General features: G+C 41.5%; 1 protein-coding gene across 1 annotated transcript in view; it reads right to left on the reverse strand.

Annotated features, from left to right (window-relative positions):
• Window positions 1-239: 239 nt before the first annotated feature.
• Window positions 240-15519, reverse strand: part of UVSSA (UV stimulated scaffold protein A) — a 57601-nt gene continuing 42321 nt past the window's right edge. Inside the window, exons 9-13 of the mRNA XM_081911748.1 lie at window positions 13124-13249; window positions 12394-12577; window positions 9808-9919; window positions 5324-5507; window positions 240-639 (exon numbers count right to left, since the gene is read on the reverse strand). Coding sequence (XP_081767874.1) covers window positions 546-639; window positions 5324-5507; window positions 9808-9919; window positions 12394-12577; window positions 13124-13249 — 700 coding nt within the window. The 3' untranslated portion in view covers window positions 240-545. The remainder of the gene's footprint in view (window positions 640-5323; window positions 5508-9807; window positions 9920-12393; window positions 12578-13123; window positions 13250-15519) is intronic.

Raw genomic sequence — 15519 nt, forward strand, 5'->3', positions numbered from 1 at the left:
TGCTGACTACAGAAGAACACCTTCTCACCTACTGGACAACTGGACAATTGCCGAATCGCAGGAATGAACTCACACATCCAGAAAGACATAAAAGCTGCTCAAGGGGAGTTTGTCCTTTGTTGCCAGATGTTATTCTTTCAGGAAAAGTAAATGCAGGTGTTGGAAAAGGAATGTACCAAAAGAAAAAAGGGGGGAGTGTGGGCCCTGTAGCAGAGGGTGGGGAACATGTGGGGTGCTAGACTACAACTCCCATCATCTGTGACCATTGAGTCAAGGTATTAAAAGCTGAAAATGTGCAGTCCACCAAAAAGTAAAAAATCTAGAGTGGTGTTAGAATATAAACAAACCACAAGTCTTCTGTTTAAAATGAGATCAGAACAGTTATCAATATAAGCACACACAAAATTATGTGTACAATTCATCTTCATTGTAAAATGTATTAGATTACGCCAGTTGATCCTAAGTAAACTAGTCCAATAAAATGCTTTGCTCTACAGAGTGGCAGTACTGGCAAACGTCCTTGCAGTTTTGCCATTGACGGCAACTCAGTTTAGTGCATAGTTAAACTGGTTTGCAAACTTTTCGTGTTTTCTTTGATCCATTTGATTCATCGCTTTCACCACCCGCTTCATGGCTGTTCTGTAAGAAGAAAACAAGACAAGATGAAAAGGAGAGAACGAAACTGAGGTTACGCACAAATGTGAGCAGCATTTATGAACATGTGAGCAAATATAAGGAAGTGGGATGTGAATAATTGCTAATCAAGCCTCCACAACACTGCACTGATGACGAAGCCGAGCAAATTTATAATCTTAATTAAATTAGCTACAGAAATAAGTTTTAATTTAGCAATGGGCTCATTATGAGAAATAAACAAAGCAAAGTCCTTCACTGTAATGATCGCACACCACACCTTTTATGGCCACATTCATTTTTACACAACTGCTTTAGTGAAATTTTAAACACCGAAGTGGGAATATACGGAACATGTACCTCTAGGGGGCAATGTTTGCGATCTTCTGCAGTGAGCAGAAAGCGTTTTGCACATTAAAAAGGAATTAACCAGAGCAATATAAACAAACAGCAACTATTTTGAAACAATCAAATTAGTTTAACGGGGCCCCTAAACCACAAAGTCTTAACAACAGGCACTGTGCATGCATGCGTCCATTCAATTCATCCCACAAACCTGCAAATAGCTGTTTTTAACAGAACTCAAAACATCTGCATAAAATCATTTCTGGAAACAAATTTTGTTTCACCCCCCGCCCCCAAGCATAAACTGAAAAGAGTTGTTCAGATCAGAGGGAAGGGCTTTAGCAGCCCTGAGCCCGACTCTGGCCAGGGAGAGTGTGGTACAAATAAAAATGTATTATTTATTATTATTATTATTCTACAGACCACACAAAGGGAAGGATCTCAATCCATTTCAATAAACTGAAGCCACTGAATCTTATTGCCATACTTATTCTATATGTGTTAAACTACACAAATTACAGACCGGGTGTGGTCTAGCAGTTAGAGGGACAAAAATCCCACTCAGTCCTAAAGCTCACTTGATGAACTAGGGCAAATCACACTCTCTCAGTCAAATCGACTTCACAAAACTCCTGGCTCCTACATTTCATGTGGTTTTTTTCAAGTATAGGCTCGAAGATAAAAATTACTGTATATATGTCAACCCTTCACCAAGTCAGCTTTAGAATTTCTGGAAATCTCTAGTTTTTGAGACAGGTGCCTAGTTTTCCTACTTGCCTGAAACAGGATGCCCCTAAAGTTTAGCTTCTCCAATCTGCAAATAAGGTAACAGAGACAATTTTTCTATGAACCTGTACTGTAATATTCCAGCACAACCATCCCCTCCAGTTGCAAGATGCCTGGCAGCTGTATGGGCGTAGACACCATATGCCCAAGTGTGCTGTTCACATGCATCTTGGCTGAATTCTCACACCCAACTAACTGATGGCACCAATTAGCCATCAGTCACTGACGACAGTCAATCTGCAGATGCCCCAAACCTTGCACACTTCGTTATTCATAGAATCACAGAACTGTAGAGTTTGAAGTGATCCCAAGGGTGATCTAGTCCATTCCCCTGCAATGCAGGAATCTCAACTAAAGCATCCCTGACAGATAGCCACCCAGCCTCTGCTTAAAAAGCTCCCTGTTAGATACCACCAGCTACTGAGCTTGCCATCATATTTCCTGGAAACTAGAACAACAATGGAGATAGCTTTGGGCACGTTTTTGCTTTAAACCTTTTAAAGTTGTCTAAGGGCAGAGGATGCATGGAGCAAATACAACAGATTAAAAGAGGTGCCCCTTTAAGCGAAACTCCTCTGGCTTGAGGAGTTTACAGGAGGCACTGCTATAAAAGAACGACAACTATGTGGTCATGGTTTTGGAGCGGGAATGATATTTAATTGGCAGGAGAAAAGTGAGTCTTTAGCACGGCACAATGGCCTTGGCACTTTCATGTCATGTAGGTTTTACATTAGCAGCACTAGCTTGTGAGATACTGTAAATGAAATGAGATCCCACTCTGATGATCTGTGTGCAATTTCACTTAACTTTATTGGCAGACTAGAGCCTGGGTTTATCACCTGTACATTTCAAGTAATTTGGGACTGTTATATAAAGCCAAGGTTATCATCTTGTTTAGTGCTGCAAACTATGAAACCTATTAAAACATGACAGATTGAATTCCCACGCCTGGCACTAACACACATTCAAAATCATTAGCACGAAGCACAGTAAACTAAAAACAACTTTTAAAATTTATTTTCTAAAGCTGATGTGAAATTCTGCTTATTAGAACTTTATGGCTTATTGACTCCTCAAAATAAGACCAGATAATACAAGATTGTCATGGACAATGTGTTGTTCTGCGAGGAGAAGAAAAGCAAGGCGAGTTTTCATTACTCATAACAACCATTACATCAAGACAAGGAAAGCAACACCATTTTAAAATAATGAACATCCCTCAAAACTGGCTCATTCGGGCTTTTGAGGTTATATAATATTGTAAACACTAGTATTTTTGTTGCAAACAAAAAGTGTTTTGCTTCTCGATTTCATAGCATTTGTTTTGCTCCACTTGGATTGATCACACTTGCTGTTGTTCTGTCACACGGAGGTTGGCTTCAAACAGTCACTGTGGCACAGCTGGAACATGCACTGGTTGCAACATGCAACCAAGGCAGATCTGTACGTCTGGGAATGAAGCTTTCATGTCACCAGCCCACATTTGTGGTGGTATTGGCTGGCACAGCTGTGGAATGAGATGTGGGTACTCAGGCACAGGCCCATAGCCACAAGGATGTCATTTCAAATCACAGACACTGTGGATGTGTGTGTTGTTTGAAAACAGCCGCTGTTTACATATTGGTGCTACTTTAATGTTTGTTGCGCTGGACTCCTTTTAGGAATAAGAGCGGGATAAATAGTAATAGGAAGATGCTGAAACATTAGCGATACATTTTGAATGTATGAATAAATTGTGTTAAAACAACAGGTCAGACAAATGATACATTGCGCACCAGGGCTTCGTTGCAGAAAATGCAATGCCAGATTCCTTGAACAAGAGTGAGCTGGAGAAGAGGGAAATCCCATTTGAGAAAATGTCTGGTGTGCACTGCTCATGCAACTAGATATTTCACACATAATGGACCCAATTCAAAGGGTATGAAAAGTCTCAAAGTTTCCTAACTTTTTTACTCTGAAGAAAGATGGATAGAAGGCCTTTCCTTACTCCATCTCATGTGCAGAGCACTCTAGAACGTTCTTGGCTTTGGCCTGTATATGCCTGTTCCCAAAATATAGGGAAGAAGCAAGAATGGGAAAAAATGGAAAATGATCGAGGTCCCAACTAAACAGGAATGGCAACTTAAACTGATGGAATATGTGCAGCTTGCGGACCTATAATATAGAATAAGAGAACAAGAAGAAAAGATGTTTAAAGAAGATTGGAAAATGTTTGCTGAATATATGGAGGGAAATATTTGAAAACGTGGGCAGCATTAAGATTAAATTCAACAGTGTAAGTAAGTTTTGATGGATGTAATAATGGAATACTGAATGGTTTAGTTTATATAAAATATGCCGGGATTTATGTTATGCAAAATGAACCATGGAAAAAGAAGAATGGGTCACTGATATTTTAAGGTTGTTTAAATGAATATTCTAAAATATAAAACAGAAAATTTAATAAAAATTATAGAAAACAAAAAAAGGAGAAAGAATTCTTATTTAGTGACAGACATGAAGCATATATTTTCTGCACAAACATGCTACAGTTTCAGACTTGTTGCTGCCTATTTCTTGGGACCAGATTTCTAAATGATCAGCGCCCAGGCACTGAGCAGGTAGTTGCCCTTGTGTATAGTCAGATTTGCAGAGGGGTTCAACATACTGGCTTGCACAGGATTACAGTTTTGAATTGGGAGCGCTTAGCTATTTCGTAAGCATAGATTCCTGTGATCTAAAGAACAGACTCCTCACACAAAGAAGCAATCTATACAACCAGCAAAGCTGTTAGCTGACCAGTTTGGGAATAAGGAAGAGAGGTTGGAATCCAACCCTAACACTTAATAGCTCTGTTGGGTATAAATGAAAATAGAAATATGAGCATGTGCCATATTATTCTTAATATCTCTTATGCTCCATCCCATTTTCCTTTAAAAAAGTAGCATGTTTTATGTAATCAATGAATGTTATTGTATTTATTATGTATCTTATGCAACTGAATATCAGATGTATGCATAAGCTGCTACTTTCTTCTGTAACACTGTCAAGGAAACCCAGCACTTCCACAGTCTTTTGTAGTAGAAATAATGCTTGATAAAAATGTGTATTAAAAACAGATATCCATTACTTTAAGCCAAACACAAAGCACAGAGATATGGAATACATACAATGTGCAATAAAGTCCAATCACCACTGTTCAAATGATGACAATGATGTTACCAGTAACATACCTAATATGGACAGCACAAAAACTAGCTGTTCTTATGTAGCAATATTCTATGAATCAACACAAATAATTTTGAAATAAATATTATCGTTAACAGTTTTAATACTGTGTGTAACTTCATATTTTTGACTCAAGTGACATAATTTCAGATTTCCAGCAACAGCGTTTCTGGTACCAAAACCTGTATTTTCCTTGCGAATGTATATAAAAGGCACACTCTAAAGAAGTAATTGCATTTCAGGGGGTTGGACTAGATGACCCTTGGTGTCCCTTCCAATTCTATGATAAAAACAAAACTAAATTAGCAGAGCAACAAACAAGATAGGCATTATAAGCAAAGTAGCCTCTTACTTATCAAAAACTTTCTTTTCCAGGCGGGAGCGAGAAGTGTTTGCCTGCTGCTTCAGGTCTGTAAGGTTTGCATATTTCTTTTTCTTCCCTTTCTTTTTTCCTCCTTTTCCACTGTACCGAGAGGATCCAAGATCAGCCCCAGTGGCTGCTTCAACTTCTCTCATGAACTCTGGGTCTTGCCACTCTAGACAAAGGCAAAAACGCCAACAAGCGTTTTATTGCTGAATTTTCAGAATGGCAGAACCGAATTCAAAATGGAGGCTGAGTCAGAAAAAAAATCAAACCATTCCACACTGAAGAGATGTCATCTAGAGCAGCTTCCCTCAACTTGTTGCCCTCCAGGTGTTTTTGGTGAATGACGTCCATCAGCGCAGCTGGTGTGAGCTACATCCCAAACATCTGAAGGGCACCAGGTTGGGGAGCGCAGATGAACCTTTGCATTAAGTGCAAATGGAGCTCTAGAAAAATTCCAAGGCAAGAAGCCTAGAAGGGCAAAATTAAAGCACTCACTTGCAGCAGATGGATGACACAGTTTACTTTTTTTGAAGTAAAGGAATACAAAGCAGAACAATTCAGATACAGGAACTATTAATCCAAGATTAACAAAAACTAAACAGTTTATCTCCCAGTAAATAAGAAGGCAGCACAGACACACAGTTTAGGAACCCTGTGAATGGAGCGATTGTTTAAACACAACAAAAAATCGCTGGCGTTCAGTAGAGATGAAATGAGCATTTGAGTAAAATGAAGGAGCAATTTAAAAGCCTTTGAGAAAAATCGATAGCGTGCCAGGAAGAGCAGCCTTTTTGAGCACTGATGGGCCCCTAAAGCTCTTCATACATTGTTACTGGTTTAGCAGCAGGGAAAAGAAAATTACACAGTTTGCAAGGGGTAGGGCGGAATCAATACTGTAGTTAGTAAAGAGATACTATTTCACATCTGACTGGCCAGGGGCTGCCTTCACTACCTTGTCCTGATACCTGTTTGTTAACAAGTCACTAAGGGTTGGAAAACCAGATATTCTTCAGGGCTGACAGAAAAAATAGGCACTTAATTTGCTCCTCTGTGTGAACTATTGTAAAAGGATGAACACTGCAGATTAGCAGGTCAGCCTAATCCCTCATGATTCGTCGTTTCAGGAGAGCCTGAAGCTCCGTGGACACTTGGGCTAGGATGTAATATTTTTAAAGAGTCAAGAAACAGAAATCAAGGCTTCATCACTATTAGACTGCAGCATGAGAATCGCTTTTGCTTTCAGTTACCTGGACGGGAAGATATAAAGGGCACAAGAGGGGCCTCAGAAGGCTTCGCCTTTTACTTTGCCTTACGTCCCAGCTCTCTATTTCTAGTACTGCAAACATGGCAGATGCCATTATTTTCAGGGGACCCAGATTCTGAAAAAAGGGGATACGCTTTGTGAACCCTTGAGGCCAGTGTCCATTTGAGGGAGGGTCAGGTGTCTTAACAGGTGGAGCAGAGCCAGCTGATTCTATTTTGCTAGACATTCTCCTCCCTTGCAAAGACACCAAGGACCACGTAGAACAATTGCTGCCTTATTCTTGCCAAACCATCCCTTTAATTGGCCCGATTGCACTGGCTGCCAATTAGTTTCAGGGGCCCATTTCCAAGCGTTGGTTTTGACCGATAAAGCCTCAAGGGGCTCATGACCTCACTACTTCAAGGACTGCCTCTCAATCAATCGACGTATGAACTGACCTGGCCCCTGAGATCCATCTTCAGAGGCCCTTCTTTGTGTGCCCTCACCACAAGAGGTCCGGAGGGTGGCAATACGATGATGGGCCTTTTTTTGCAGCGGCTCCACATTTGTGAAATTCTCTCCCCAGGGAGGCTTGCCTGGCGCCTTCCTTACACACCTTCAGGAACCAGGCGAAAACATTCCTCTTCAACCGGGCCTTGGGCTGACTAACATCCTATATCCTTCTAAATGTGTTTGTCGGAGGGGTTTGATTTTGTTCTTGCTTTTATTATGCATTTTGTGTTTTTATCTTTACGCTCAGAACCACCCGAGATACAAGGATGAAAGGCAGTAAAGGTAAAGGGACCCCTGACCATTAGGTCCAGTCGTGACCGACTCTGGGGTTGCGGCGCTCATCTCACTTTACTGGCCAAGGGAGCTGGTGTACAGCTTCCAGGTCATGTGGCCAGCAGGACTAAGCCGCTTCTGGCGAACCGGAGCAGTGCACGGAAACGCCGTTTACCTTCCCGCCGGAGCGGTACCTATTTATCTACTTGCACTTTGACGTGCTTTCGGACTGCTAGGTGGGCAGGAGCTGGGACCGAGCAACGGGAGCTCACCCCGTCGCGGTGATTCGAACCGCCAACCTTCTGATCGGCAAGTCCTAGGCTCTGTGGTTTAACCCACAGCGCCACTCGTGTCCCTTGAAAGGCGGTAGGCAACTTTTTTAAAAAAACAGAGAAACAATCCAGGAGTGGGAAACCTTTTTGGCTCCGTAGGTGACATTCCTATCAAGAACTGCCTCATAGGCCAAATTTGACAGGTGGCGTCACCACAGAGCACCTCTCAATCAATTGACATCACAAATGATTTCAGAGGATTTGGTAGTGGTCACCACGGCAGTGCTGAAGGGAAGTTTCTTTCCTTCCTTTCAAGGGGAAAAAACCTTCCCGTTGGCAATGTCTTGCTTTATTTCTGCAATTGTGCAGCCAAACAGATCAGTCTGGGTGCACAGGGGGAAAAAAACAGATTAAAAAAAAAAGGATTTTTTTTTATTTAAATAGGATTTTAAAAATAAAATGCTTTTGGAAGAAAAATCTTTCTAAAGATAGTTTTCTATTTAGGTTACATTATAGTCCAAAGGCTATTCATCAGGGAATAAGGATTTGTTTTAAGCTTTTCATGTGTGCTAAAACTCAGTCTAAGTTTTTGTTTTTTAAAAAAGTTAACCACATCAGTTAATAAACATGGATACATATGCCATAATGTTATTGCTTTAGCTAAATAAATTGTTTAAACTGTTATGAAGGAAATGATTGTTTTTTCTCCTTCCACTAAAGTACAGCAGAAAAGTTGTCCAAATATAAACAAACTTATTGAACCTCACAATAATTTCATAATTATCTGTCTATGTATTTCTAATGGCATAAGCAAATCAGTAATTTTTGATGGAACTGTAAAAACTGCTCTGAAAATTTATTATTCCAAAAATGAAACTATCATCTGGTTGTAAATATTAAGATTATAGAGCAAGAATGAATCTTTCCGTAAATAAAAAAAAATGATTTAAATCAAGTCTTACTGACTAGTGATTTAAATCCAGTCTTACTGACTAGTGATTTAAATCAATTTGATTTAAATCAAATCCACCCTGCTGGGTAGCGAAGGTTTCCTGCTAGGTTTGGGGGTGTGACCAAGCTCTCTGAAGAGAGCTCTCTTGGGCACCTGGACCAAACAGGATTGAGCTCCTGCAATATCACTCAGTGGGAAGAGGGAAGAGAACCTGCTTTGTGCTTGAAGCATTTTGCAAGTGTTTCTGCAAACAGCTTGTATCTCTCCTTTAGGTGACTGGGTGGCCAGAGGCAGAGGGGTGCTGAGAGAGAGGCGTGAGGTGCTTCAAACGGTGCTTTTGCTAAGGAGCATGTGTTAAATCCTGCTGGGGAACAAGGTGTAAAAGCCAATGCAGGATTAAACCCTCTCCTCCCGCCCAATCAGCTAACACAGGCATAGGCAAACTCAGCCCTCCAGATGTTTTGGGACTACAACTCCCATGATCCCTGGCTAACAGGACCAGTGGTCAGGGATGATGGGAATTGTAGTCCCAAAAAAAAAATATCTGGAGGGCCAAGTTTGGGGATGCCTGAGCTAATGTCACTAGCGATGAGAAGTTGGGTGTGGTTTGGGGGAAATAGCCTCACGGGCCAAACTAGACCTTCTGGCAGGCCAAAACTGGCCTGGGGGGCCAGAGGTTTCCCACTCCTACTTTAATCCAGATCTGAATGGCATTTGTGCTGCAAGGCCTCAGGCACAGGGACCTTTTCAATTCTGCTACTGAGGATCTGATAATTTAGTTTCTTTCTTGTTCCAATTATGACTTTGACGGTAGCTATACTTAGGCTATGAAGTGTAGGAAGGTAACATTTCACCCGAAATTAATTTGTTGACGTTTGTGCACTATTATCTGAAAGCAGCAAAATAGTCATTTCCTTTGGAATTTAGAAAATGGCTTATTGCTACACAAAATATAGAGCTTTCATTTATGAAAAGCATTTTGGGTACAACCAAAAGGCTGTCAAAAAAGGTATCAGTAAAGATTACTTGTCCTTTCTAGCACCAGGAATAATCTATTTTTTCTCTAAATTTCCACCAAGGATAAATTCATGCTTTAATTTATAAATTAATATTGTCTGGCTTCTTCTCCTTACTCCCCATGGTTATAGTCATATTCAAAGGTAACTTTGCACATATTTTAAACTCAATAATCACAGATTTCATTAAACATACAAACCTGGTTGCTTTTCTTTTTTCTCAAACTCTTGCTTTGCTTCTCTCTCTCTGTCTTCTTGATCAATAGGAGTCCCGGAATCATCCCGGGGGATTATTTTTCCATGAAATGGGCACTTCAGAAAGAAACAATGATATTTGTGCTGTTACACAAACATTCTCTCTCTCTCTCTATATATATATTTATAACAAGTTAGGCCTGATTAGGAACATTTTTTGTAACTTATCGACAGAACAGAGAAGCTGCAAGTGGGTTTATTTGAGATACACGGCTGTGCTGACTGATTCATATCATTCTGGATATGGGAATATCCCAACAGCAGGTGGTCATGAAATCCAGGGAACTTTGCTCTGCTATCACTGGAACCACAGTTCACCTCAGTTCTGAAAACTCCTATTTGTAGTTCTCTGAAATGTTTATTTGAGCCTAGGGTTTGGTACAAATTCTCCGCACTCAACATACATGTAAGCTCCAAGCTTTTTCATCCACCTGCAAATTCCCAATATACAAAAACCACTGAGAAAGTGATAGTGAAATGAAAGGGGTTTTTTTTAGTATCTTTAGAAGATAGAGAGGTAGCTTTGAGAGATATGAATTTGTGGATTCACTTAATCGCCTTCCTTCCTTCCTTCCTTCCTTCCTTCCTTCCTTCCTTCCTTCCTTCCTTTCCTTCTTTCATCTTACTCATATGTGCATTTTCTTTGGAGTATGTTGCCTGCCTTAACACAAAGTACTTTCTGCTTGAAAAAGTAAGAATGGTCTTAGTGGATCAGGCCAAATATCCAACCTACAACCTATAAATGTGTCTGTTCCTTCTGGGGAAAAAATCTGGTCATCCCGATTTGAAGGGCAAGGCTAAAGCATTTGCTCTACAAAGAAAGGCCTTAAATTATTTGTGTTCTTAGTTTTGGGGTGGGGGAAAGGATGTTTAAAATGAGATTATACTGCAATGAACATCAATGTGGAAAATCTGAATACAAACTATTATCATAGTAAATGTGCAATCATGTGCCTACTCAGAAGAAAGTTCAACCAAGTTCAATAGGATTTAGTCCCAGGCAAACAAGTACAGGATTGCAGCTGTAGTCTTTAAGGAGTGATCGGACCCTTCATTGTTTTGCTGCTGCAGAGCATAGCTATCCTCCCAGAATAGTTTTTTATTTTAAAAAACTACCTTGCTTTTCCTTCTGCAAGAATGCTAAAAGTACCTACATTTCAAAAAAACAAACACCCCACAAAAGCTACACTCATCAACAAAATGCAACCCCAAACTCCAAGATTAAAACAACTACAGTGGTGCCCCGCAAGACGAATGCCTCGCAAGACGAAAAACCCGCTAGACGAAAGGGTTTCCCATTTTTCGATGCACTTCGCAAGACAAATTTCCTTATGGGCTTGCTTCACAAGACGAAAACGTCTTGCGAGTCTTGCGATTTTTTTCGCTCCCCCCCCCCGCCTTTTTCTAGGCCGCTAAACCGCTAATAGCCTTTTAGCCGCTGAGCCGCTAAGCCTTTAATAGCCGCTAAGCCGCTAATAGCGCTAATCCGCTAATAGGGTTGCTTCCCAAGACGAAAAAACCGCTAGACGAAGAGACTCGCGGAACGGATTATTTTTGTCTTGCGAGGCACCACTGTAATGGAATTCCTTCACTATTTCAGAGCAGTAGAACTTGAGGTCATTCCCTCTTTTAGGAAAACAGAGAAGCATTTCTTCAAACAGTTCTTTTACGGCTGGTTTTAAGTTTAATATACCAAACTGAGGACTTGAAATTCTTCATATTCAAAGTCCATTTTCGCATTCTCAGTGATCTTACACCACAAATCCTATGGTCAGAAATATCCTGAGTAGACATTATAGTGGTACTGAATTATTCAGCATCAAACTGTTAAAACCCTGTGCCCAGGCCCCCAGTCCTTTCCATTCTGCAAGTCTAATTTTGCTCCATGCTGGTCTGGCAGCAACAAGATTATTTTCCATCATTTAATCATGAATTACGAAGGCAGGCCTTTAGAGAAAGGAGACCTAATTCAATTCCAAGTAATGCAACAGGTGTACTATGTGGGACTTCATTTTGGATTACATTCAATTCTTCCTTTCTGGAGTTTCCCTCAAACTGCTGCCTCATATCTCTGGCCAAGAACATTAAAGTTAAAGGTAAAGGGACCCTTGACCATTAGGTCCAGTCATGACTGACTCTGGGGTTGCAGCACTCATCTCGCTTTATTGGCCGAGGGAGCCGGTGTACAGCTTCCGGGTCATGTGGCCAGCATGACTAAGCCGCTTCTGGTGAATCAGAGCAGCGCACGGAAACGCCGTTTACCTTCCCACCGGAGTGGTACCTATTTATCTACTTGAACTTTGACGTGCTTTTGAACTGCTAGGTTGGCAGGAGCAGGGACTGAGCAACGGGAGCTCACCCCATCGCGCGGATTCGAACCACCGACCTTCTGATCGGCAAGTCCTAGGCTCTGTGGTTTAACCCACGGCGCCACCTGCGTCCCCTGCCAAGCACATTACAGTATTAATATTTTAAAGAAATGGCAAAATAGGACCAAGTGGAATGCTCTAGAGGTGTTATTAAGCACCCACCTTAAATCTATCCTGCCTTTCACAAAGTCCTCCATTAGGCATTGGTGCCCGGCATTTGTGTTTCACTGGCTCAAACTTGCCAGCAAACGTTATACACCTGCTCTTCAGCATCTCTGCAACTTCTTTGTTTTCCACTTCCTCTTCCATTTCGCTGGGTGCCCAGAAGCGATGCTGAGAAGAACATCTAGAAAACAGAACAGTTACATCAGTGTTTGGCCATGAATATAAACATAAATTCTAGAGAGACATTTTAACACTTTCTCCTGATATATGACATACGCTTTTAAAATATCTAAACACTGCTTGGGCTCAAATTCCTAAACCACTTTGATTTTTTAAAATATCGAATATATTTAATTCAGCTGCAAGCTAAAAAATATATAATGAAACTACTATCTCAAGAGGATTGCAAGTGATTCACTTCTCCATAAGCAGCTTCATCACATATTTTGTAAGGTCAATTTATCATTTTGTGTTTTTACGTTGTAAATAGCCTTGTGATCTTTGGATGAAGCATGGTGTATAAATTAAATAAAATGAATTCTAGAAATGGATCAGGTTATGTCAGAAACGCTGTCTGTCATCAGACGGCTCACAAAATTTGCAAGTGTGCAGAAAGTTTTTACATTTCAAGGTTTCAGTAAAAATGAGCAGATAAGGCTTGATGCGTCACAATTTAAGACAGGAATTTTTTTTACATATTTTAAAAGAAAACATGCAGTATATTTACTTAATAATCTTCCCAGAACCTGGTTGCTCTTGGCCCCAGTAGAAAAGATCTAACCCAAATGGTACGACCGGGGCCTTGGCTTTTTCTTCTTCAGACGTATTGTTGGGTGCCGCTGGTTCAGAATTTCTAGATTTGTAGGATAAAATACAAATGATGAAGAGACAACAGTTACTATCCAGAACAACAAGAAACATTCAACAATTGGCATCCACTTCACGTTAGGCCTACTTCAACTTTTAGCAGGTCAAAATGCTGTGAAAAGCAAATACTTTACTATGACAAGGAATTAACGATTCATGAGAAGATGTGCATAACTCTTAGATGATTTTCCAAGGTACTTGAACAAGAAAAGCTAGGAACAATACAACACAAACCGAGCAAGAACCGCGATGCTGATTAAATATTGCCTTTGTCTTTAGAAGTCTAAAACAGTGTTATACCACTTTAAGCAGCCATGAGTTCCCCCAAAGAGTTATGGGAACTGTAGTTTGGGCTGGGAGTTGTTCAGAGACTCCTATTCCCCTCATGGAGCTACAATTCCCAGAGTTCCCTGGAAAGAGGAAATGACTTTTAAATCACTCTGTGAATTGTAGTGCTTTGAGGGGAATACAACCAGTGTTAGAAACTGAGATATGAAAGCTAGGAGCTGAATGGCACCTTAAAACTGAGTTATGGGTGCAATAATGGAATGTCAAGATCTTGTCCAAGTCTTGTCCAAATGAAGAGAACAAAAAGAAACATAACCTTTGGCAAAAAGAAAAGTGGAAGCCGACAGTAAAGCTAAAGGGACCCCTGACCATTAGGTCCAGTCGTGGCCGACTCTGGGGCTGCGGCGCTCATCTCGCTTTACTGGCCGAGGGAGCCGGCGTACAGCTTCCGGGTCATGTGGCCAGCATGACTAAGCTGCTTCTGGAAACCAGAGCAGTGCACGGAAACGCTGTTTACCTTCCCGCCAGAGTTGTATCTATTTATCTACTTGCACTTTTTAAAGTTCTTTCGAACTGCTAGGTTGGCAGGAGCAGGGACCGAGCAACGGGAGCTCAGCCCGTCGCGGGGATTCGAACCGCCGACCTTCTGATCGGCAAGTCCTAGGCTCTGTGGTTTAACCCACAGCACCACCCGCGTCCCTTAGACAGTAAGGGATGCTAAAGAATAATTTGAGGAACAAATTGCTAAAAACATTGAGACCATCAACAATAAGTTCTTTAAATATACAGTGGTACCTCAGGTTAAGTACTTAATTCATTCCGGAGGTCCATACTTAACCTGAAACTGTTCTTAACCTGAAGAACCACTTTAGCTAATGGAGCCTCCTGCTGCTGCTGTGCCGCCAGAGCCTGATTTCTGTTCTCATCCTGAAGCAAAGTTCTTAACCTGAAGCACTATTTCTGGGTTAGCGGAGTCTGTAACCTGAAGCGTATGTAACCTGAGGTACCACTGTATTAGTAGGGGTGTGTGTGGAGCAGTTGGACCTTAGGATGACAAGAGAGTCAAAGGTGTGCTAGATGAGGTTAGGGAGATTGCAGAACTGAATCAATTCTTTGTGTCTGCCTTTACTATTGGAGCCAGAGTATATCCTAGTGCTTGAACTAACTTTTGTAGAAGAGTCCGAGAAATTAAGTTCTGGAACTAACAGGCAAAATAAAAGCATTCACCTGGACGTTCTCGGAGAACTCAAATGTATAACAGTTCATCTTCTAACAAAAACATGTAACTTGTCCCTCAGACCAGCCCCCATACCCAAGGACCGGAAAGTAGCCAATGTAACACAGTTAACACATAGTTAAACCATTGAACTTGCTCCAAAAAGAGGCAGTAAAGAATACATTACTGGAAACCAGAGGAGGGGCAGAGTGCTCTCGTGCTCAGCCTTTGCTCAAGGGTTTCCCAGAAGCATATGGGTAGACCCTTTGAGAACAGCATGCTGGACTAGGTAGGCCACAGGCCTGATCCAGAACGCTCTTATGTTTTTATAATACAGCTAAGGGTATGTGTGATGCTGTACAAGGACTGCAAAATTAACAAAAAGTTGTATGTGCTACTCAGACGGTATGGCATGAGGCCTCGAAGGTGGGGGGCGGGAGATTCAACAGCGTATGCATTCCATGCTGGAAATTGCGGCAGAGCTGAGGAGAATTGGGGAGGAACCCAAAGACAAACATGTTGCGGCCCTACTGCTGTGCTGCCTCTATGACTCATGCAATGCCCTAAATGGCCTCAGCCCAGTATACCTGAAGGAGCGTCTCCACACCCATCATTCAGCCCAGACACTGAGGTCTAGCGCCGAGGGCCTTCTGGCAGTTCCCTCACTGCAAGAAGCAAAGCTACAGGGAACCAGGCAGAGGGCCTTCTCAGTAGTGGCGCCCGCCCTGTGGAACGCCCTCCCATCAGATGTC

Source organism: Podarcis melisellensis, assembly GCF_964234715.1.
Source record: "Podarcis melisellensis genome assembly, chromosome: 5".
NCBI lineage: Eukaryota > Metazoa > Chordata > Lepidosauria > Squamata > Lacertidae > Podarcis > Podarcis melisellensis.